Genomic DNA, 24,137 nt, shown 5'->3' on the forward strand with positions numbered 1-24,137 from the left:
TTCATACATAAGATACCCAAGCCCTACCACTCCACCCCTACGATCCGGGGAGAAAGCAAAGGGCACAGCCCATTTTCTTATTCTCTTTGTCTGTTGATGTTGTCTGTTGATGTTAACCAAGGCAAAAAAGAGAAGGGTGGTAGGTAGGCCGGAATACCTTCAGGCTGCCTTTCTTCAAAGGCAGTGGAATGAGACAGGGGTTGGGAAATAGGGGTACAGATTTGGGGAAAATTTCTAGTTACTCACACGAGAGAGCTGAGGGCTGCTTGTCCTAAATGGTGCTGCTGCCAGGCTGACACCTGTCCCAGAGACAGCATTCCTGGGGAGTTGAAGCCCTGCAGGGCCGACAGGTCTGCACTAGTCAGTGAGTAATCTAAAAAAGAAGGAAATGTTGCTTGTGTGTGTAATAAAAGGACCATGCAAAATCTGTTTTTCAATTAGTTGCTTCAAAAGTTTTATGTTGAGAGAAGCCAGGTACTTCATAACATCAAACAACGCACTTACGGGTCTAAAACCCACAAAAACTTTTTCTTTGGGGAGGTTTATAGGACCTAGCTGTATTCAGTTGTCTGGGATTATTTCAATAAAAAATGTTTCAATTTTGTACTGAATAATTTATAGTTTATTATTTTACAAGAAGTTGAGATACTTCTTCCGGACTTGTAAATAGAAATAATAAAAATACCATCACTAAAGGATGTTCCTATACAATTGTTATTTTAAATAAATATGCCCACTGCTACCCTCCTGAACAAAGAGAAACACTCCAGCTCACCCTGACTCCATCTAAATCAGCACATCTCATATTCTTGAAGTAAAGGGGGAGCAGGAAAGACTCAGGACCCCTTCTCATGGGGTGCCAAGCTTAGTGACATAGACAGTATTTACATTATCACACAATTAAATGACTGCGTTTGTTCGAAGTACAGGAACTGTCAAAGATCCCTGACTGCATGCAAAATGGAAGTTCATCAAAAAACTGTTACAAGACATAATATACATGAATGCTTCAGTCATAATTATTGTGACCAAGACGTGGGATGTTAGTTATCATTCACATGTAGAGTTATTTCAGTTCATCATTAACACTTGTCTTTTCCAGTTAGTTCTAAAGAGAGGAGGCACAAACTCTTCTAACTTCTTTTTCATGTCTCAAGAGAGGTGTTTAAAGAAATTGGTCTTCCTGGTGAATTAGTATTTTAAAAAAAGAAACTGAGTTGAAACAGCATAGCTCTGCTTAGGATATTTTCTCATTTAGTGTTCTCTAAGATTGCCTCGTCCCTCCCCACAGAAGCTGGGGTGGGGGTCCATCACACTGTGCCTTCCACAGTGCCTCCAAGTCCTTCCAACTACTTACTTGACATGTCTACTTGGATGTCTCTCCAGACACACCTCAAATCTGACATGACCCCAACTGGACTCATCATTTCCTCCAAACCTGCTTCTCTTTAGTAAATGGAACCAACTTTCACATGACTGTTCGTGCCAGAAACCTGTGGGTGTTATCCTTGGTACTTACTTCCACCACCAACCATCATGTCTGGTTGACTCTAGCTACTGTCTCTCAAGCCTGCCCAAGTTTCACCGTCTCTACTGCCACCACCCTAGTTCACGCCATCAGTATCCATTACTTGGATCACAGTAGCCTCTTGTGTGGTGTCCTTGAATTCACTTTTGCCCCATGCACACTGTAGCCAGGTGATCTCCAAAAAAAAATATGGTCATGATACCTCTCTGCTTAAAACCTTTCTATGGCTTCCCAATGCTCTCAATGCTTCTCATGTCCAAAGTCCTCAACAAGGCCTATGCATCCCTACTTACCTCTGTAGTTTCAACTCTACAGCCGTCCCATCCCTCCAGCCACATTCCTGCTGCCTCCTAGCCTTTGTACACAGTACTCCCTCTTCCCGGAACACTCTCCCTACTCTGCCTGGCTGAGTCACACGTGCTCCTTCAGGTTGAAGCTTCAGTGAAGCCCTTAAATGACAGTAATAAATTATTCCTAGAGCTGTTTGTCCTGTGACTTTTCCTCTGATAGACCCTACATTCCACTGTTAACCACACACTCTTGTATTTCCAGTGCCTGCCATGGTGCTTGTTACACAGTATGTGTTCAATAAATATGTGCTGAATGGATTCATGAATAAGTGGAGAAGCTGGGAGTGTTATGGATGGGCATGAGGAAGCGTCTATATGATTCCTTCACACAGAACTATTGTACTCTTTGAAATGTTGCTCATTCATCCCTGTACTGACTGGCATGTGTTTGACACATGCCACACATACAACGTAGCTGATATACTAACAAAAGACAAAACATGGACGCATGTTTTAAAAAGGCAAATAGATAAATACGTTAAAGATAATGTGGTAACATTAAACAGAATAGGTGCTCTGAGAGAGAGCAAAGACTATGTAGTTAAAGGAGGAGTGAGATTGATGCTAAGTGATGGACAGTTTCGACAGAACCTGACTCCATTTTTATGTTTTGGTAATTCCTTCTGGACTTAAAAAAAAAAGATTCTTTAAATCCCATGGCATTTCTAAAAACAAATACAGGGGGGGTATCTAAGTTGAATATTGGAAAAACCTGTCATGAAATGCTCAGTAAACTGTAATCTAATGTTGACACCCTGCTCAAGCCCCATCTCCTCAGCCAACACTCCTCTGAACATTCTAGCTCACAGATTTCCTTCTTTCCTCACCTTCTCGAGATCAGAGCATGAACTGGTAACCTCAACAACTCAGGACTTCCCCGCCATAGTTACCAACTTAGGTATGTCCTGTCTCCTTTTCCAGAATAAACTTGGGAGAAAATGTATGTCCCTAGAATAGTGTTGCTCATATAGCTGGTGATCAGGACAATGAAACAGAATTTATATGAATGCATAATCCCTGGCTTTACTCTAGATTTAGCTGATGGATTTGGACTTTTTTTTCATATTGATTGTTGGAAAAGGTAGTAGACATTTTCTAAGAGGCTTTCTTTTTCAACAAAACCTTTTAAAGTTATTTCTGTTTTAAAAGAACTACTTGGAATTAAAGCAGCAATCAAATGTATTGATGGCTCTGCACCCCTCTGGGAGCTCCAGAGAGCAGGGTGAAAGCACTGTGCTACAGCATTTATCCTGAAGTCTAAAATTAGATGATTTTTATTAGTCTCCTTATTAGAATCACAAAAGAATAAATTCTCTGCACTGTAGTCTCTGAAAAACTGGCAAGGTATTTTTAACTATTTCCCTCTTTCCTTCTTTTGAAGCATCAGGTGTTTGGCTCAGCTGGCGAGAAAGTGAAGCCCCATGTGTCCTCTGCCGCTCCCTATGATGGCACATCTAGAGAAACCTGTGCACGTCGGGTTCTCCACACAGCCTGCGTGGCTGAAAGCACCCCTTCAGTCACTGCAGCATGCTTAAATTTACCTGATATACCCTCCAAATAGGGTATTTGGGAGTGAAATGTCTAAATAAGCATGAATGAGTGAAAAGCTCCCCTCAGAGGTGACGAGTGACAGACTCTGAGGAGAAACAAGAAAGCTCCTGGTCTTGCCCCTCAGGCACAAACAGCAGAAACCAAAAGGGGTGTCACACGGAGGAAAACATGACCTGCTGGCACAGCCACCCAACTCCACCTCCCCGAGCCCTGAGGTCCAAAGGGACTCAGTCTTTCCCAAGCTAGGTTGACACAGCATACAGAAGAACACCTCATTTCAAAAGCCTGGAATAGTGAGATGCTGTTTAACAAGAACTATATAGAAAATGCCGAGCCTTTTGCTCCGCTTGCTGCATACCATAATTTTGATAACAGCTAGTTGTTTCTTCGTCAGGGGTAAGTAAAAGTTCATGCTGGGAAGTCTTTCTACGATCAATGTGTATTTTCTAATTTTTTTTCAAGACTAGCATGTGTTTCTTTAACATATCCAAATGTGAATCTAAGAAACTGGAAATAACTTATTTCAATAAATATACTATTTAAAAATCATAAAAGCACATGTTGAGCACAAAACAAAGAAATAAAACCCACAAAAGGCAACAGAGTAGGCTTACCAGTGTTGTAGGCGGTCGGCATTGCTGAGTACACCAGGCCCTGTGGAGGCAGGCTAGGGGTTGTCACAGACACCACGGGGGTAGCTAGGGGCTGAGTGGCTTGAGAACTGCTTATCCTCTGGGTATTCTGTGAGAGAGAAGAAAAAAGTAAAAGTGTTATTCTGTGAGTATTTATATTCAAACTTAATATTTTAAAAATAACATTCAATTTAAAAGTGACTTTTCACAGTTTTATGATGTGAATGTCATTATTCCCTGAAGCAGTGATCATATGAAAACCTTAAAAATACTAATAAGAATAACTAAATATTTAATTTTAAAGGACGTATTTTACATTAATTATTCAGTTTCCCCTAGAGTCTTTTTCATAGAGTTTATTGATGTCAGAGATATACCCTTAAAATAGAAAACTGCATTAGGACTGATAACACTTATGTGTTAGCATAAATGACGACTTGATGCCACTATAAAGATAGCCAAACTACCCTAAATAAAATATGTGTAGATTTTAAATACCAGAGGATAGCAAGGTCATTTGTATATATAGAGATTATAAGTCCATGAGCATATAGGGATCAAAACTACTTTTTGCAGCATTTACTAATTTAACAAGGTTTTAAGTCATGGCTTACTAAAGTGCAGCTTGTATTCATATTTCCTTCCCTCTGATCCTGCAGTTGACACACACACACACACACACACACACATATATATATATGTACATGTATATGTATGTATATATTTAGATATAGATTTTTTAAGACTTTTAAAAGAGCAGTTTTAGGTTCACGGCAAAATTGAAGGAAAGGTACAGAGATTTACCATATACTCCCTGCCCCCATACATGCAGAGCCTCTCCCATCATCCACATCATCCAACACTGACTGTTTTTTAACGGCAGATTCACACACAGTCTCCTGACTCTTATGAGAGGAGAAGCTTTGGGTAGAGAGCTCTTGAATAAAGCACTTTTTTATTTTTATTTTTATTTTTTTGAATAAAGTACTTTTGACAGGGCTGCATGAAAAATGGTAAATGCTTGCCAACTGACAGCATCTACATAGTATCCTATCTACAATGGGAATGAAAAAAGAAAACAACTATTGAATAATCAAGTCAGTTTAAGATAGTCACCATTCTCTATGTGTAGAGGTATGACAGGGCAGTTTCTCATGACACTGCCTTAAGTGAACACTTTCTAAAACTGAGGATCAGAGGAACAGGACAGACTCCAAGTTCCATGTGGTTAGAACACAAGAAGGCTAAAGCATAACTCCAGGGTTATTTTTTTCTAACTGAAGAAATTATAGCCTGATAACTGACATTTGGGGTACTAAGCCATATGAATAAAAGTATAATTCAGTGCCCTTGAGGTTATAGAGAGTCAGGATGTGATTCAGTTTTCTCTATCACCGTTTCAAAGGGTAATCAGATAAAGGCCTTTGGTTAGATCTAGATTTTTGAACTTTTGATCATTTGATAAGGATCCAGATCTCATTTTATTTCTTTTTAGTTTGTATTTTCTATCCAATCTTAAATTAGAGGATGTCGGAAAGACCATTCAGGTATACTGCCCTGGATCTTGTCCCAGATTCACTAATTCCTAAGCACTGGGAAAATCATTTAACCTCTCCAAACCTCTTCAGTTGTAAAGTGGGGAAGATAGCGATCATTGTGCTGCCTGCCTTGTAGTACTACTGTGAGAATATAGTAAGGTAATAGATGGGAAATGCTTTGAGACAACTGAAGTACTACAGGAAGGTAAGATAGTACCCTTAAATTATTGCTCTAAGAAACCCTCTGGCCCAAGATTTCTACATAACTCGTATAAAAAAAAAGGTAAATATATTTATTCCTTCTGATCCATAGCTATTCCCCTGGAGCTGTCATGAAGTAGAGTTGTTCTAGAATTGCAAGGCTTCTAAAGGAATCTCTGTAGCCTGGTTCTAAAGGAGTCTTTAGTGTAGGCTCCGGGCACTTGTCTTTATTTCACTTGGGGTCAGAGCCATTCATGATTATATTTTAGAGCTCAAGCCAATTTATACAACTTTCCGAATTCTAATAGATTGTGTTTCTGATTATATTTTAGTCTGACACATAAAGCTCTGCATTTTAAATTGATTAAGTTTTAGAGTCTGAATTAGCTTAAGTTTTAGAAATGCGAATGACTATACAATTTTTGGTTATATATTTGTTTCTTAATTACAAGTATTTATTTTTATGATTGCTAGATTTTATAGTCTTCAAATACTTAGAAATTTACCTTTGAGATTCTGTAATTGAGGGTATACTTTAAGGAATGTGGAAAGGAATACATTTTTGTCTCAGCATCAAGTTAAAAATTTTAATGAATTTTTGAGACAGATCTACTTTGGATTTAATTTGTTCTCACAGATTTGGTCACTGAAACTTCAAGAGTCAAATACTAGGTGAAAAATAAAGTACAACATGGTTTGGTCTAGCTTTATTCATGCCATAGCTTCACCTCCACGGAAATCTACTGATGTGACCTCAAGATGGGGGGGTGGGTGGGATGGGGTGTGTGTGTGTTTGTAAAACCGTAACACTCCAATATATCGGTTCTACCCATTAAAGCTCAATGGCACTGATTTCCACAACCACTAGAGGGCAACATATTGCTAGATAATTCATAAGTTCACAAGGAAGCACTTATGATAACTTCTTAAGGGTATAAATAGTGAGGTTTAATCTAAGATGAATTATTTTATCTTGAACTATAAACATCCATTTGCTAATCATTACTGTATCATTAAGTACAGTATTTCCCCAAAAGATAGTTAAAATCTGCACATGATATAATCCAACGCCACAACGAAAGCTGGCTAGTATATTTTAGTTAACCAATATGAAACCACATCCAAAACTGTGAGAGTGAACACAAAGTTAAAGAACAATCTCTCGTTTTAAGGACAGAGCACAGACAACCTTATTTGAAAAGAAAGCAACTGTGCAAAACATACCAACATGCATATATATATATATATATAATAATGTAAACAAAATGAACAGATGCCTTTCCCCCATGCTTTCATGCAATCTAAACCTCTGTCCATGCTAAAAACTAAACATTTTCAAGTTTTTATTCCCCTTAAGGTCACCTAATTAGCAGCTGACTGTGAAATCAGAAGATCAGTTCTGTGAGGTTTGAGTTTTAGTTCCCAAAGAAATATATTAACTGAAAGTTACTTTTAGTCAAATTTAATTTCTAGAAAAAAAGCCAATAGAAATCATTTGTTTTGGAAAAAAGGTAATAGCTACTTTTAAGAACAGAATATCTTCTGATAGAAAAAAAAATAAGTTTGTGTATGTTAAATTAAAGACATTCATTTTAATAAACAGGGAACCCCCTTGTGGTTCAGATCGTCTCATGCAGGATGAAATAATTCTAACTCTGAAAAAAGGTGACCTCACCAAAAATGATGTAATCTTTTTGAAAGAAAGAGAAACACAAGACAGTGTGTTACAATCTGAGGAACTGTGAGGGTGAAGTCATTTTCTAAAAATATATTAATAATTTGGGGAACTATAAAAGGTATTCTGTATCTTTCCTTAAAAAAAATCTTTAATGTGTCTTCTCATCATGGACAGCTATTGTTTATAAAGGCTCTATCCCAAAGTTCCCTAAAAAGTGGTAACAAATAAAATGGGTCAAGATATACAATTATAAGTAGGAAAACCAGACTCTGCAGTACCCGTAGGTTGGTTTAGTTATTCAAAATGTTTGGACAGTATTTAATAGCAAGAAAAAAAATCTGTGTAACAAAGGGAATATTAGATAAAAACACTGAAGAGAATTAGTACTTTCTACATCTTTTTCAACTCCCTTCAATCGGAAACCCACACTCACCAACTCCAATTCCTCTTCCTCCGACTGCACTCAGCACATAAGAGGGATAAGAGAGTTACTAAGACTGTTGGTACTAGAATATTAAATATTTCTTTAGAAAAACATGGTATCTGAACACTAGCAGTTGTTTGGAAGTCTAAAGAGATGATTATATATGCAGTAAGTACAAACATAAATTATTTATTGTTTCTGCACCTGTAGTTGACTTCAAAAGACTGGAAAGATTCTTTTAAATCCTCTAGGGCCAGGATTTAGACATTCCTACCCCAACTTGGTCTGCTCTTATGCTGGCCTCGCCTACACATGGCCATGCTACTGTGACAATATATAAAAGTATTTCCTAATCATGAAACTAGTTTCTATTTGGAATCTGGAGAATATTAACTCTATACTTACATCTAAATCCTCCCATCCCTACCCTACCTGGTCACACATGTCCATTTATCTTATACTAGATTCTGTGCTCCTTGGTGGGCAGAAATTATCTTGTTTTCTTATTTCCCACAGTAACTAAGCACACTGTTATGAAACAACAAGAAATCAAACATTTAGTAAGTATAGTTTTAAATAATACAAATTTATATGTTTATCATTTGCAAATACAGTTTTCAAATTTCAATGGAGAAAAACCACATATATGAAGAAAATGAGACTGGAGGAGAAATGAACTGATAAATCACATACAGAAAAGATGAATGAAACATACTGCTCCTTTTTCCCCTACACATCTAGAAAGTCTTAATATGCTAGAAATAATCTACTATCTAGGGTTTTTATTATTTTACTTGAGTAAGTCAAGCTTCTTTGTCAATCTGCGAAAGGTGTCTTTATAAGCATCACTGATACATGAAGCCCCAATCTGAAAGCAGACAATGGTGTAAAATAGGAAGAAGCCTCATTATTTACTGTGAAAAACAACTACCTGGCCTATAAACTTCTATTTCAAATGTGCGCAAAATGCTCTTCAACTGTTTTGTTACAGATGTCTTCACACATCTCCAACTGTAAGACACATCAAAATAATATGGGTGTGTGTACAGTTTTCACTATAACTTACAGGGATAAGGGTGTAAATAGTTTCTGTGGCAAATTTTAAGAATTCCACGGAGATGCTTCATGATCTCTTAAAAAAAAGATTAAGATAACTGACAAGGTACTAAATGTCAAACTTGTAGTTTGTCCTTAAATCCTGCAGTTTATTAGTAATTCTTATAAATGTATTTCTACACCTTAAATGAAACTTCCTATAGTTTTTATTTCTGAAGGATAGTGGCAGGTATTCCACATCCAGTTCATGAAAGGTGAGCCAAATGACTATCCTAAATGTCATTTTTTCTCAACTCCTTTTCTTGGGGACATACTTCTCTGTTATATATAGGTATGTATTTTTTAAACATCTTTATTGGAGTATAATCGCTTTACAATGTTGTGTTAGTTTCTGCTGTATAACAAAGTAAGTCAGCTATATGTATATATATATCACCCCCATATCCCCTCCCTCTTGCATTTCCCTCCCACCTTCCCCATCCCACCCCTCTAGGTGGTCACAAAGCACTGAGCTGATCTCTCTGTGCGTGCGATGAAGCTGCTTCCCACTAACTATTTTACAGCTGGTAGTGTATATATGTCAGTGCTAATTTCTAACTTCGTCCCAGCTTACCCTTACCCCTCCCGGTGTCCTCAAGTCCATTCTCTACATCTGTGTATTTATTCCTGTCCTGCCCCTAGGTTCGTCAGAACCAAGTTTTTTTTTTTTTAGATTCCATGTGTGTTAGCATACGGTATTTGTTTTTCTCTTTCTGACTTACTTCAATCTGTATGACAGACTCTAGGTCCATCCACCTCAAGACAAATAACTCAATTTCGTTTCTTTTTATGGCTGAGTAATATTCGATTGTATATATGTGCCACATCTTCTATATCCATTCATCTGTCAATGGACACTTAGGTTGCTTCCATGTCCTGGCTATTGTAAATAGTGCTGCAATGAACATTGGGGTGCATGTGTCTTTTTGAATTATGCTCTTCTCAGGGTATATGCCCAGTAGTGGGATTGCTGGGTCATATGGTAGTTCTATTTTTCTTTTTTTAAGGAACCTCCATACTGTTCTCCACAGTGGCTGTATCAATTACATTCCCACCAACAGCGCAAGAGGGTTCCCTTTTCTCCACACCCTCTCCAGCATTTGTTGTTTGTAGATTTTTCGATGATGGCCATTCTGACTGGTGTGAGGTGATACCTCATTGTGGTTTTGAATTGCATTTCTCTGATGATGAGTGATGCTGAGCATCCTTTCATGTGTTTGTTGACAATCTGTATATCTTCTTTGGATAAATGTCTATTTTAGGTCTTCTGCCCATTTTTGGATTGGGTTGTTTTTTTGATATTGAGCTGCATGAGTTGCTTGTACATTTTGGAGATTAATCCTTTGTTGCTTCATATGCAAATATTGCTCCCATTCTGAGGGTGGTCTTTTCATCTTGTTTATGGTTTCCTTTGCTGTGCAAAAGCTTTTAAGTTTCATTAGGTCCCATTTGTTTGTTTTTATTTCCATTTCTCTAGGAGGTGGGTCAAAAAGGATCTTGCTGTGATTTATGTCACAGAGTTTTCTGCCTATGTTTTCCTCTAAGAGTTTTATAGTGTCTGGCCTTACATTTAGGTCTTTAATCTATTTTGAATTTATTTTTGTATACAGTGTTAGGGAGTGTTCTAATTTTACTCTTTTACATGTAGCTGTCCAGTTTTCCCAGCACCACTTACTGAAGAGGCTGTCTTTTCTCCATTGTATATTCTTGCCTCCTTTATTAAAATAAGGTGACCATATGTGTGTGGGTTTAATCTCTGGGCTTTCTATGCTGTTCCATTGATCTGTATTTCTATTTTTGTGCCAGTACCATCTGTCTTGATTACTGTAGCTTTGTAGTATAGTCTGTAGTCCGGGAGCCTGATTCCTCCAGCTCCGTTTTTCTTTCTCAAGATTGCTTTGGCTATTCAGGGTCTTTTGTGTTTCCATACAAATTGTGAAATTTTTTGTTCTAGTTCTGTGAAAAATGCCATTGGTAGTTTAATAGGGATTGCACTGAATGTGTAGATTGCTTTGGGTAGTATAGTCATTTTCACAACGTTGATTCTTCCAATCCAAGAACATGGTATATCTCTCCATCTGTTTGTACCGTCTTTAATTTTTCATCAGTGTCTTATAGTTTTCCGCATACAAGTCTTTTGTCTCCTTAGGTAGGTTTATTCCTAGGTGATTTATTCTTTTTGTTGAAGTGGTAAATGGGAGTGTTTCCTTAATTTCTCTTTCAGATTTTTCATCATGAGTGTATAGGAATGCAAGAGATTTCTGTGCATTAATTTTGTATCCTGCTACTTTACCAAATTCATTGATTAGCTCTAGTAGTTTTCTGGTAGCATCTTTAGGATTCTCTATGTATAGTATCACGTCATCTGCAAACACTGACAGTTTTACTTCTTCTTTTCTGATTTGGATTCCTTTTATTTCTTTTTCTCCTCAGACTGCTGTGGCTAAAACTTCCAAAACTATGTTGAATAACAGTGGTGAGAGGGCTCAACCTTGCCTTGTTCCTGGTCTTAGAGGAAATGGTTTCAGTTTTTCACCATTGAGAATGATGTTGGCTGTGGGTTTGTCATATACGGCCTTTATTATGTTGAGGTAGGTTCCCTCTATGCCTACTTTCTAGAGAGTTTTTATCATAAATGGGTGTTGAATTTTGTCGAAAGCTTTTTCTGCATCTACTGAAATGATCATATGGTTTTTAGCCTTCAATTTGTTAACAGGGTGTATCACATTGATTGATTTACATATATTGAAGAATCCCTGCATTCCTGAGATAGACCCAACTTGATTATGGTGTATGATCCTTTTAATGTGCTGTTGGATTCTGTTTGCTAGTGTTTTGTTGAGGATTTTTGCATCTATGTTCATCAGTGATATTGGCCTGTAGTTTTCTTTTTTTGTGATATCTTTGTCTGCTTTTAGTATCAGGGTGATAGTGGCCTCATAGAATGAGTTTGGGAGTGTTCCTCCCTCTGCTATATTTTCCAAGAGTTTGAGAAGGATAGGTGTTTGCTCTTCTCTGAATGTTTGATAGATCCACCTGTGAACCCATCTGGTCCTGTGCTTTGGTTTGTTGGCAGACTTTTAATCACAGTTTCAATTTCAGTGCTTGTGATTGGTCTGTTTATATTTTCTATTTCTTCCTGGTGCAGCCTCGGAAGGTTGTGCTTTTGTAAGAATTTGTGCATTTCTTCAGGTTGTCCATTTTATTGGCATATAGTTGCTTGTAGTAATCTCTCATGATCCTTTGTATTTCTACAGTGTCAGTTGTTACTTCTTTTTCATTTCTAATTCTGTTGATTTAAGTCTTCTCCCTTTTTTTCTTGATAGGTCTGGCTAATGGTTTATCAATATTGTTTATCTTCTCAAATAACCAGCTTTTAGTTTTGCTGATCTTCGGTATTGTTTCCTTCATTTCTTTTTCATTTATTTCTGATCTGATCTTTATGATTTCTTTCCTTCCGCTAACTTTAGGGTTTTTTGTTCTTCTTTCTCTAATTGCTTTAGGTGTAAGGTTAGGTTGTTTGAGATTTTTCTTTTTTCTTGAGGTAGGATTGTATTGGTATAAACTTCCCTCTTAGAACTGCTTTTGCTTTTGCTGCATCCCATAGGTTTTGGGTTGTGTTTTCATCATCATTTGTTTCTAGGTACTTTTTGATTTCTCTTTGTTTTCTTCAGTGATCTCTTGGTTATTTAGTAGAGTACTGTTTAGCCTCCATGTGTTTGTATTTTTTAGTTTCTTTCCCGTAATTGATATCTAGTCTCATAGCATTGTGGTCAGTAAAGATACTTGTTATGATTTCAATTTTCTTAAATTTACCAAGGCTTGATTTGTGTCCCAAGATATGATCTAGCCTGGAGAATGTTCCATGAGCACTTGAGAAGACAGTGTATTCTGTTGTTTTTGGATGGAATGTCCTATAAATATCACTTAAGGCTATCTTGTCTAATGTGTCATTTAAAGCTTGTGTTTCCTTATTTATTTTCTGTTTGGATCATCTGTTCATTGGTGAAAGTGGGTGTAAAGTCCCCTACTATGATTGTGTTACTGCTGATTTCCCCTTTTATGGCTGTTAGCATTTGCCTTCTGTATTGAGGTGCTCCTATGTTGGATGCATAAATATTTACAATTGTTATATCTTCTTCTTGGATTGATCCCTTGATCATTATGTAGTGTCCTTCTCTGTCTCTTGTAATAGTCTTTATTTTAAAGTCTATTTTGTCTGATATGAGAATTGCTACTCCAGCTTTCTTTTGATTTCCATTTGCATGGAATTTCATTTTCCATCCCCTCACTTTCAGTCTGTATGTGTCCCTTGGTCTGAAGTGGGTCTCTTGTGGACAGCATATATATGGGTCTTGTTTTTGTATCCATTCAGCCAGTCTGTGTCTTTTGGTGGGAGCATTTAATCCATTTACATTTAAGGTAATTATCGATATATATGTTCCTATTACCATTTTCTTAATGGCTTTGGGTTTGTTTTTGGAGGTTTTTTCCTTCATTCGTGTTTCCTGCCTTGAGAAATTCCTTTGGCATTTGTTGTAAAGCTGGTTTGGTGGTGCTGATTTCTCTTAACTTTTACTTGTCTGTAAAGGTTTTAATTTCTCTGTCAAATCTGAATGAGATCTTTGCTGGGTAGAGTAATCTTGGTTGTAGATTTTTTCCTTTCATCACTTTAATTATATGCTGCCGCTCCTTTCTGGCTTGCAGAGTTTCTGTTGAAAGATCAGCTGTTTACCTTATGGGGATTCCTTTGTATGTTATTTGTTGCTTTTCCCTTGCTGCTTTTAATATTCTTCTTTGTATTTAAATTTTGATACTTTGATTAATATGTGTCTTGGCATCTTCTCCTTGGATTTATCCTGTATGGGACTCTCTGTGCTTCCTGGACTTGATTGACTATTGCCTTTCCCTTGTTAGGGAAGTTTTCAACTATAATCTCTTCAAATATTTTCTTAGACCCTTTCTTTTTCTCTTCTACTTCTGAGACCCCTATAATTCGAATGTTGGTGCATTTAATATGGTCCCAGAGGTCTCTGAGACTGTCCTCAATTCTTTTCATTCTTTATTCTGCTCTGCGGTAGTTATTTCCACTATTTTATCTTTCAGGTCACTTATACGTTCTTCTGCCTCAGTTATTCTGCTATTGATTCCTTCTAGAGAATTTTTAATTTCATTTATTGTGTTGTTCATCATTGTTTGTGGGCTCTTTAGTTCCTCTAGGTCCTTGTTAAACGTTTCTTGTATTTTCTTCATTCTATTGGAGACTGGCTCATCTTTACTATCATCATTCTGAATTCTTTTTCCAGTATACTGCCTATTTCCTCTTCATTTGTTTGGTCTGGTGGGTTTTTATCTTGTTCCTTCATATGCTGCATATTTCTCTGTCTTCTCTTTTTGTTTAACTTACTGTGTTTGGGGTCTCCTTTTTGCAGGCTGCAGGTTTGTACTTCCCGTTGTTTTTGGTGTCTGTCCCCAGTGGGTGAGGTTGCTTCAGTGGCTTGTGTAGGCTTCCTGGTGGAGGGGACTAGTGCCTGTGTTCTGGTGGGTAGGGCTGGATCTTGTCTTTCTGGTGGGCAGGGCTGCATCCAGTGGTGTGTTTTGGGGTGTCTGTGAACTTAGTATGATTTTAGGCAGCCTCTCTGCTAATGGGTGGGGTTGTGTTTCTGTCTTGCTTGTTGTTTGGCATGAGGCATCCAGCACTGGAGCTTGTTGGCTGTTGGGTGGAGCTGGGTCTTAGTGTTGAGACGGAAATCTCTGGGAGAGCTCTCACTGATTGATATTACGTGGGGCCAGGAGGTCTCTGATGGTCCAATGTCCTGAACTCGGCTCTCCCACCTCAGAAGCTCAGGCCTGACACCAGGCCATTGCACCAAGACCCCATCAGCCACACGGCTGTTGACGAATATGAGAAATATGAGCTCCCTCAACTGTTGAACCAGATTTAGGTGCTGTCCCTGAAGTGTTATTCTTGTGAGAATCTTCCATAATCAACTGCGCCTCTATGTATGTATTTTTAAGTTTGTATTCTGAAACAGTTTTAGGCTTAGAGAGCAGCTGCAAAGAGAGCACACCACCACACACCTCATCCAGTTTCCCCCAAAGTTAACACCCTGAAGAAACAGGATGCAGTTGTCAAAATTGCATGTAGTAGTAACCAAAGCTATAGACTTTCCTTGGCTTTCAGTCTTTTCATGAATGTCTTTTTTCTGGTCCTGGATCAGATCCTGCATCTCACATGTCTTTAGCTGTCATGTATCCTTAGTCTCCACTGGTCTCCACAGTTCCCTCAGTCTTTCCTTGTTTTTCATGACTGACCTTGACAACTTTGGAAGAGTAAAGGTCAGGTATCTTGGAGATTATCCTTCAGTTTGGGTCTGTCTGATATTTTCTCATAGTTAGACAGATAGCATGGACTTTTGGAAGAAGACCACAGGGATGAGGTGATCCTCTTAGCACATGTCATCCCATTACCAGTGATGTTAACCTTGATCTTCTGGTTAAGGTAGTGTCTTCCAGGATTCTCCACTATAAAATCACTATTTTTCTTTTTGTAATCAATGATTATTCGGGGAGAGACATTCTGAGATTTATTAAATACCCCATTTCTCCTTTAATTTTTGCTAATTTTAGCATTCATCCATTGACTTTGCCTTCAAGGTCTGCACTGTGGTGTTACAATGGTGATTTGCCATTTCTCTCATTCTTTCTACCTGTATTTAATTAGAATTCTTCTCTAAGGAAGAGTTGTCCCTTCTCCCTTTATTTATTCAATCAATTACTTAGTAACAGTCTCAGTATTTTTAATTCTTTTATTCCTCTTGTGTTATAACCCAATAATATTGTTATTTATTTTGTTGCTTAAATTGTTCTAGATCTGGGCACTGGGAGCTCCTCTGAAAGGTTGGGCTCCTCTGACTTTTGACATACATTTCCTTATACTCTGGCACCTCTGGTTCATTGTGTATTTTCCTGACCCTAGCTCTACAATCAATCACTTCTCCAAGGAGTCTTGATTCTTTTTATTGGAGAATAGTGTTTAGAAACTAAGATCTGAGTGCGAGGTGTGCTCAGTTACCAGGTGTCATTGTTTTAAGACCCTCTCAGCATTTACAGCTAGGAAATATATGATGTATACGAATTCATGTGTACACAACATCTATTTCTGTATCTATCTATCTGTATATACGTTAAAAAAAAAAAAAAGTTCATACTGAAACCTCCAAATACAACCCTGAAAAACAGGGTTCTTTACAGCCTTCCCCACCCACATTGCTTTATTGTAAGTTTTTTCTCGAGAAACCTGGCTTTCTTTATCTACAATGTATAGTAGTTGCTTGCTTAAGGGTGTGTATGTGTGTAACAAATTTACCATCTTGAGCACTGTGATTTCATGCAATTTTTTTTGGTCTCCATACTTATGGTATCCAGTCAGAACAGTTTCCAAAGTTATTTAGAGCAGCTCTTCAGTATCCCCTTCAGTATCATCATATCACTCATTTGTAATAACGTTATATTCATGTATCATGGTCTGTATTTCATCTTGGGTTCCCCTGGAATCCTGGTTGACTTTTTTTAATGGCATATAGTAAAAAAAATCACTCTTTGTATTGTACAGTTTTGTAGGTTTTAACAAAAGCATAGATTCATGTATTGAACAATACAGTATCACAGATAGTTCCATCCCCTCAAAAATTCCCTTATACTACCCCTTTTGTATTTGACTCCTCTCCCCACCCCTGGCAACCACTTATCTGTTTTGCATTTTCCATTATGAAATATAAATGTAATCATATATATACTATGTAGTCTTTGGGATCTGGCGTCTTTCAATTAGCAAAATTCATTTACAATTCATTTATATTGTTGTGAATAAATACTTCATCCCTTTTGTATTACTGAGCAATATTCTTTTGTATGGATGTACCAGAGTGTGTATACCCATTTATCTGCTGGAAGGACATCTGGGTTTTTCTCACTTTTGGGAGATTATGAAAAATATAAGTTTTTTATATAAGCATGGTTTTCAATTCACTTGAGTAAATACTCTAGGAGCAGGATCGTTGGGTTGTATGACAAGTATATATTTAACTTTATAAGAAGTTGTCAAACTGTTTTCCAAAGTAGCTGTACCATTTTGAATTCCAAGCAGGAATACATGAGAATTCTTGTTGCTCTGCATCCTCACCAGAACTTGGCATTTTTAGTTTTTTGGTTTTGTTTTTGTAATTTTAGTCATTCTAACAGGTGTGTAGTTGTATCATTCTGGATAAAAATCTTTTACTAGATAGGTGATTTTGCAAATATTCTCTCCTTATCTGTAGATTGTCTTTTTATTCTCTGAACAGGGCCTTTTCATGGAGTGAAACTTAAATTTTGTTAAATACCAATATATCAATTTTTTCTTTATGGATCATGCTTTTGATGTTGTAATTCTCCAATGTTTTCTTCTAGAAGTTTCAGCGTTTTGTGTTTTACATTTGGATCTATAATACATTTTAAGTTAATTTTTGTATAAGCTATGAATTATACATCGAGGTTCTGTTTTTGCATATGGATGCTAAATTGCTGCAGCCCCATTAGTTGTACTGACTATCCTTACTCCACTGAATTGCACTACTACCTTTGTAAAAAACCAACTGAATATATTTCTGTGGCTCTATTTTCTGGGCTCTCTGTTTTGTTCTTTGACCTAATGTGCTCATCTTTTTGCCAGTATCACACATTATTATTGTAGCTTTATTGTAGGTCTTGAAACCAGTTAGTCTTAGTCTTCCTATTTTGTTCTCTTTCAAAATTGTTTTGGCCAATGTAGTTCCTTTGCCTTTCCATACATATTTTAGAATTGGCTTGTTGATATCTACAAAAAACCTTGCTGTGATTTAAACTGGGGTTGTGTTTTAATCTGTTGACCAATTTAGGAAGAAGTGACATCTTGACAATATTGAGTCTTCAAATCCATTAATATGATATCTGTCTCATCTGGCTCTTTGATTTCTTTCAACAATGTTTTGTAGTTTTAGCATGAAAATCATGCAAACATTTGGTGAAATTTGTAGGCATTTTTTTGAGTAATATTTAAATGGTATTTTAAAATTTCATATTCCAATTGTTCACTGGAAGTTTTTTTGTAGGTTCTTTTATGCTTTTCTACATAACTATTATCTTCTGTGAACAGAGTTTAACTTCTTTCTTCCCAGTGTGTATACATTTTATTTATTTTTATTGCCTTACTGTTTCATCTAGGACTTCCAGTACAGTGTTGGATATGAGTGGGAGAATAAACAACACTGTCTAGTTCCTAATATTATTTTACCAAAAGACTGTTTCCCCCTTATTAGGTGTATTAGTTGTAGAATTTCTGAAAATACTCTTTATTAGGTTAAAAAACTTCCTTTCTTCTCCTAGTTTGATGAAAGTTATTTTTATTATGAATAAAAGTTGAATTCTGTTAACATGGTAAATTATATTGATGAATTTTCAAATTTATAATCAGCCTTGTATTCCTGAAATGAAACCCACTTGGTCTTAATATATTATCCTTTTTAGGATACTGATGGATTTATTTACTAATAAACTAATATTTGTTGAGGATTTTATGTCTAGAGTTCATGAGGGATACTGGCTTATACTTTTTTTGTAATGTCTTATTCTGATTTGTATTAGAGTAATGCTGGTCTAATAAAATGAATTGAAAGGTGTTCCCTCCTGGGACTTCCCTCATGGCACAGTGGATAAGAATCTGCCTGCCAATTCAGGGGACACGGGTTCGATCCCTGGTCTGGGAAGATCCCACATGCCATGAAGCAACTAAGCCTGTGCGCCACAACTACTGAGCCTGCGCTCTAGAGCCCGCGAGCCACAACTACTGAGCCTGCGGGCCTAGAGACCATGCTCCGCAACAAGAGAAGCCACTGCAAGGAGAAGCCCGTGCACCGCAACTAAGAGTAGCCCCCCCTTGCCAAAACTAGAGAAAGCCTATGTGCAGCAACCCAACGCAGCCAAAAAAATAAATAAAATTAAATCTTAAAAAAAAGAAAAGGTGTTCCCTCTTTTCCTCTATTCTGAAATAAATTATGTAGAATTGATATCATTTCTTCTTAAATATTTGGTAAACTTTGGCAGTAAAACTCTGCATCTGGAGTTTTTTTTGGGAAGGTTTTAAAACTAGGAATTCAATTTCTTTAATAGATATTTACTATTTAGGTTAACTATTTCTTCTTCAGTGAGTCTAATAATTCTTTGGTAATTTGTATTTTTAAAATAATTTACCCATATCATCTAAACTATCAAATCTATTAGAATAGAGTTGTTTGTAGTATTCCCCTTGCCCCCTTTTTAAGTTGTAGTGTTGTTTTGTTTTTAGATTAACTGTTATATAATAATTGTTTGTAGTATTATTCTGTAGCTTATCTTCTGTACAATAATTGTTTGCAGTATCTTTCAGTATCTTTGGGTTATGTAACCTCTTTCATTCTTAATATTGATAACTTGTGTTCTTCTCTTTTTCTTCAGTAACCTTGACTAGAAATTTAGCAGTTTTATTCATCTTTTAAAAAAAAACAGCCTTTGGTTTGATTCCTTTTCTCTACTGTCTTTCTGTTTTAAGTTTCGTTAATTTCTGCTCCTCATTTTTTTCTTTTCTTCTGGTTCCTTTTGGGTTAAGTTTGCTCTTCCTTCCCTAGTTTCTTAAAGTAAAAGCTTACTGATTTGGGAACTTCGTCTTTTCTTATATAAACGTTTAGTGCTATGAATTTCCCCTCTCAATGCTACCCTAGGTGGTCCCTAAAATTCTGATATGCTATAGGTATTTCAAATTTTCCCTTGAGATTTCCTCTTACACCCATGAGTTATTTAAAAGTATGTTATTTAATTTCTATATGTGGAGACTTTCCGGTTGTCTTCCTGTTATTGATTTTATTATGCTCAGAACCTGTAATTTGTATGATTGAAATTTGCTACGGTTTGTTTTATGGCACAGGATATGGTCTAAATTGCTGAATGTACCAAGTGCCCTTAAGAAGAATATGTGTTCTGCTATGTGAAGTGAAGTGTTCTATAACTGTCTCTTACATCAGGTTGGTTAATATTGCTCAGGTCACCTAAACCCCTAACTGATATTTCTGCCTACTTGTTCTATCAATTACTGAGAGAAGAGTGTTGAAGGTTCCAACTACAATTGTGGATTTTTCTCTTCCACCTTTTAGTTGTATCAGTTTTTGCTTTATGTATTTTGAAGGTGTGCTGTTAGGTGCATACACATTAAAGATACTTATTTCTTGGAATATGGACTATGTAATATCCTTCTTTGTCCTTGATAATATTCCTTATTGTGAAGTCTACATTGCCTGAAATTAATATGACTACACTAGCTTTCTTTTGGTTAATGTTTGCATGGTATATTTTTTTCCATCCTTTTACCTATGTCTTTATATTTAAAGTGGATTCTTATGGACAGTGTACTGTATGATCTTCCTTTTTTAACCAATCTGACATTTTGTCTTTTAACTGATGTTTATGACCATGTTTACTTGTATAGTCGGATTAAAATCTACAATCTTGCTAGCTATATTTCATTTGTTCCATCTGTTCTTTATTATTCTCTTTTTCTCCCATTTCTTGGGCTACTGGAGCATATTTTATGTTTCTATTTTATCTCCTCTATTGACTTATTTATACCTCTTTTTATTTCCTATAGTTGTACTAGGGTTTACAATATACATCTGCAGTTAATTGGAGTTCACCTTCAAATATACACCTCATCATGTGTAAAGACCTACAACAGTATATTTCTAATCCCTCTGCCGTCATTTTATTTTTACATATGCTATAAACACAAAAGTCATTGCCACTATTTTTGCTTTAGAAAGCCAATTATCTTTTGGGGCAAGTAAGAAGAGGAAAAACACCCAGATCTTGGTTTCTAATATCATTCTCCAATAAAAGGAACCAAGGTTTCTCAGAGAAATGCCCGATTCCAGGACTGGGGCAGGAAATACACAAGATGAGCCTGGAGCATTCTGTAGTAACCAGAAAATAAAATAGTAACCCCCACTTTCCTCCCTGCCAAAAAAACCCCACAAAGATGAGGTACCTAAAAGAGGCACAGGAACCATTTGAACAGTCCTCAACAGCTAAAGCTGGAACAGTTTGAGCAACAGAATAAACTAATATTGGTATTGATAGAATCATATATTAACAGAATTTAGTATTATAACCCAAAGTATAAAATAAATGTCCATGAGTCCATATTAATATTCACTATAAATAAATGATTAAATAAATGAGAGAGAACAGATAAGTCACCTGTGCAGAAGAACTACAAATAATGTATGTAGATAGTCTGCCCTCAAGGAGGTAGGAGAATAACCCCCACTGCTCCTTAGGTGTGGGCTTGTACAGTAACTTCCTTCTACAGAGGACAGTATGGGAAGGGGGAAAAGAGTAGCCAGTGAAATACTACACCAGCAAGATGACCAAAGTGATCAACAGTCATGTTGATAGTATGTACCCTTAATATAATGTGATGAAAATGGCACTTTAGTTCCACAGCCTTCCTCCCCCAAACACATATAACACCAGTCTAATCATGAGAAATACATCAGAAAAACCACAATTCAGGAACATTCTACAACATATCTGACCAATACTCAGAACTGTCAAGGTCATTAAAATCTTAGAAAAACTATCACAGCCAAGAAGAGCCTAAAGAGACATGACTACTAAATGCAATGTTGTATTCCTGGATTGGATTCCAGAACAGAAAAAGACATGGGGTTAACAACTAAGGGTATCCTAATAAAGTGTAGACTTTAGTTAATAATAATGTATCAATATGGATTCATTAGTTGTAACAAATGTACCATACTAATGTAAGATGTTAAGTCACAGGAAAAATTGGGTGTGCAGCATATGGGAACTTTCTGTACCACCTTTGCAATCTTTGTATAAATTTAAAACTGTTCTAAAATTAAAGTTTATCAAATGAAGGACAAAATGAATTTTATTTTATCTTCATTTATTCCATTTCCATTGTTCTTTATTTCTCTGTATAGACCCAAGAGTTTGCTGGTAGCATATTCCTTCTTCCAAAGGAAATCCTTTAACATTTCTTATAGAGTATGTCTGCTGGCAATAAATTCCCACAATTTTTTTTTGAGAATGTTTTTATTTCTCTTTCATTTCTTGAAAGGTATTTTTGCTGGGTACAGAATTCTAGGTTGAAAGTTTTTTGGTTTTTGTTTTAATTTCAGCACTTTAGATTACTCCACTGTTTTGTAGCTTGCATAGTTTCTGAAAAGAAGTACGGTATAAATTCTTATCTTCATTCCTCTGTATATTTATGCGTCTCTTTTCCCTGGTTGCCTTTAAGATTTTCCTCTTTGTCTTCTGTTTTAGCAGTCTGAGTGTGTGTGTGTTTGGTGTTGGTTATTATTTCTTCAAACACATTTCTTCTGCTCTGTTCTCTCTCTCTTCTCTTTTTGGAATTCTAATTATAAACATGTTAAATCATCTGAAAAAGCCCCACAAATATTAGAGGCTTTGTTCTGTTTTTTTTTTGTTTGTTTTGATTCTTCTCTTTATATTTCAGTTTGGGTAATTCCTACTGACCTGAAGACCTGTAACAGGTTTTTCCTCCTGCTAGGCCTTTAGTACAGAGTTTGAGTTAATTTAATTAAGAACTGGGCTGGGTTTGAGCTTCACTGTTGCTATGGTTACCCTCAGTATATCCACCACAGGCCTCAAATCCCTCTGGTGGGAATGGAAGATTGGTTGGCTAGAGGTTTTTTGTTTATTTGTTTTTTCCCCAAAGACCGCTCATTCTCAGTTTTAAGCTTTCCCCTTTGTGCTGTGCATCAGGCTGCAGCCTTCTCAGAAATTCTGCCATGTTCATGACATTGTTCCTGCTCCTCCACCATGGGCTGAGAGAGTTTTCCTTTTCCATTTCCCCAGATACAATGGGAATTCACCAATGCCTAAGGATGACCATTTATGTCATTCATCTCCTCACAGATTAAGACTTCTGTTCCATAGGAGTGAAAGGGGAGAAGGATCCAGGCAAAACTTTTTGCCCCTAGTGCAGTGGCTGCTCTTCCCCTCTCTTCCCGTTGTACACCACAGAGGAGACTTTTTCAGGATATTCCCAATTTTTTCTGTGAGCACCCAGTGGGGTTCATGGAGAAAAAGCCTGCAAGAGGGCTTAAGACTCCCTACATAGCAGTCCCAGGGGTTTTACAGAGTCCTGCCAGTGAATACTTGGCCTCCAGCAATTCACCAATCACCCTAGCTTAACTCTTATTATCTGTGTCTTGCCCAGATAAAGTCAGTGCTCCAATGTCCTCTCCCTGCAGTATCTGTCTCTCCCTAGAGTCTAGGCCAGTTGTTTGCTCTGAAATCTCAGCACTACAATGTGTTCAAGGAAAACTATGAAATTGTTCGTCCAACATTTTTTCAGTGTAAGACTGGGAGCAGTTTCCAATTTTCTGTATCTCCGAATGAAAAAGCACTTTGTTTTTTGACTTAAAGGGTTTTGGTTCTGGTTCTCTTTTGTGCTACCCTGGACCAGTACTAACCTTCCCTTGGTTTCCTTATCTTACCTGCCAAGATCACTGTTTGAGAATCAAATGATACAATGCATATAAAGATGTTTGGGAATCTATAAATCATTATACAATGTAGAATTATTATCTAAAGCCTGATAGCATTACTTTCACTTAGCAAACAATCAAATGGCCAGTTTAGCAGCTGCATAGTAGGAAGACCACCTGACACATCACATTGATTGTTAGTAGTCAAACAGTTGCTAAAATCAGAATGGTTTTAAAACTTGCATATATATTCTAACTTTTTTCTATAGAAAGCTAAGGGGGGTAGACATATTTTCCTCTTCTTATAAACACAGGATTCAAAAGCAAATGAGGCTGGAACATTGTTAAGGGCTGGGGTGGGCAGACCTGTATTCTTATAAGAGTTAAATGGGAAGGTTATTTGAGAAGGAATAAACAAAAATTATGAGAACAACTCATCCAAGTTTTTATGCATTCTTTCCTATTCTACAATAGTTCTCTTTGGTATGTAGAATTTTCTAACAAATAATTTAGTATTTCTCTTATAGAAAAGTATGTGAAAAAATTACTCAAAGT

At 36.7% G+C, this 24,137-nt stretch overlaps 1 protein-coding gene across 12 annotated transcripts in view; it reads right to left on the minus strand.

Annotated features, from left to right (window-relative positions):
- MEF2A (myocyte enhancer factor 2A) overlaps positions 1 to 24,137 on the minus strand; it is a 174,164-nt gene that overhangs the window by 5,147 nt on the left and 144,880 nt on the right. For 8 of the 12 annotated variants that reach the window (XM_067755905.1, XM_067755908.1, XM_067755897.1 and 5 more), the window contains 3 exons: positions 7,912 to 7,935; positions 4,044 to 4,170; positions 247 to 373 (listed from right to left, as the gene is read on the minus strand). In XM_067755905.1, coding sequence (XP_067612006.1) covers positions 247 to 373; positions 4,044 to 4,170; positions 7,912 to 7,935 — 278 coding nt within the window. The remainder of the gene's footprint in view (positions 1 to 246; positions 374 to 4,043; positions 4,171 to 7,911; positions 7,936 to 24,137) is intronic. The other 4 variants (XM_067755916.1, XM_067755927.1, XM_067755903.1 and 1 more) reach the window with 1 other exon arrangement.

The sequence above is a fragment of the Pseudorca crassidens genome, chromosome 1 (assembly GCF_039906515.1).
Source record: "Pseudorca crassidens isolate mPseCra1 chromosome 1, mPseCra1.hap1, whole genome shotgun sequence".
Taxonomy (NCBI): domain Eukaryota; kingdom Metazoa; phylum Chordata; class Mammalia; order Artiodactyla; family Delphinidae; genus Pseudorca; species Pseudorca crassidens.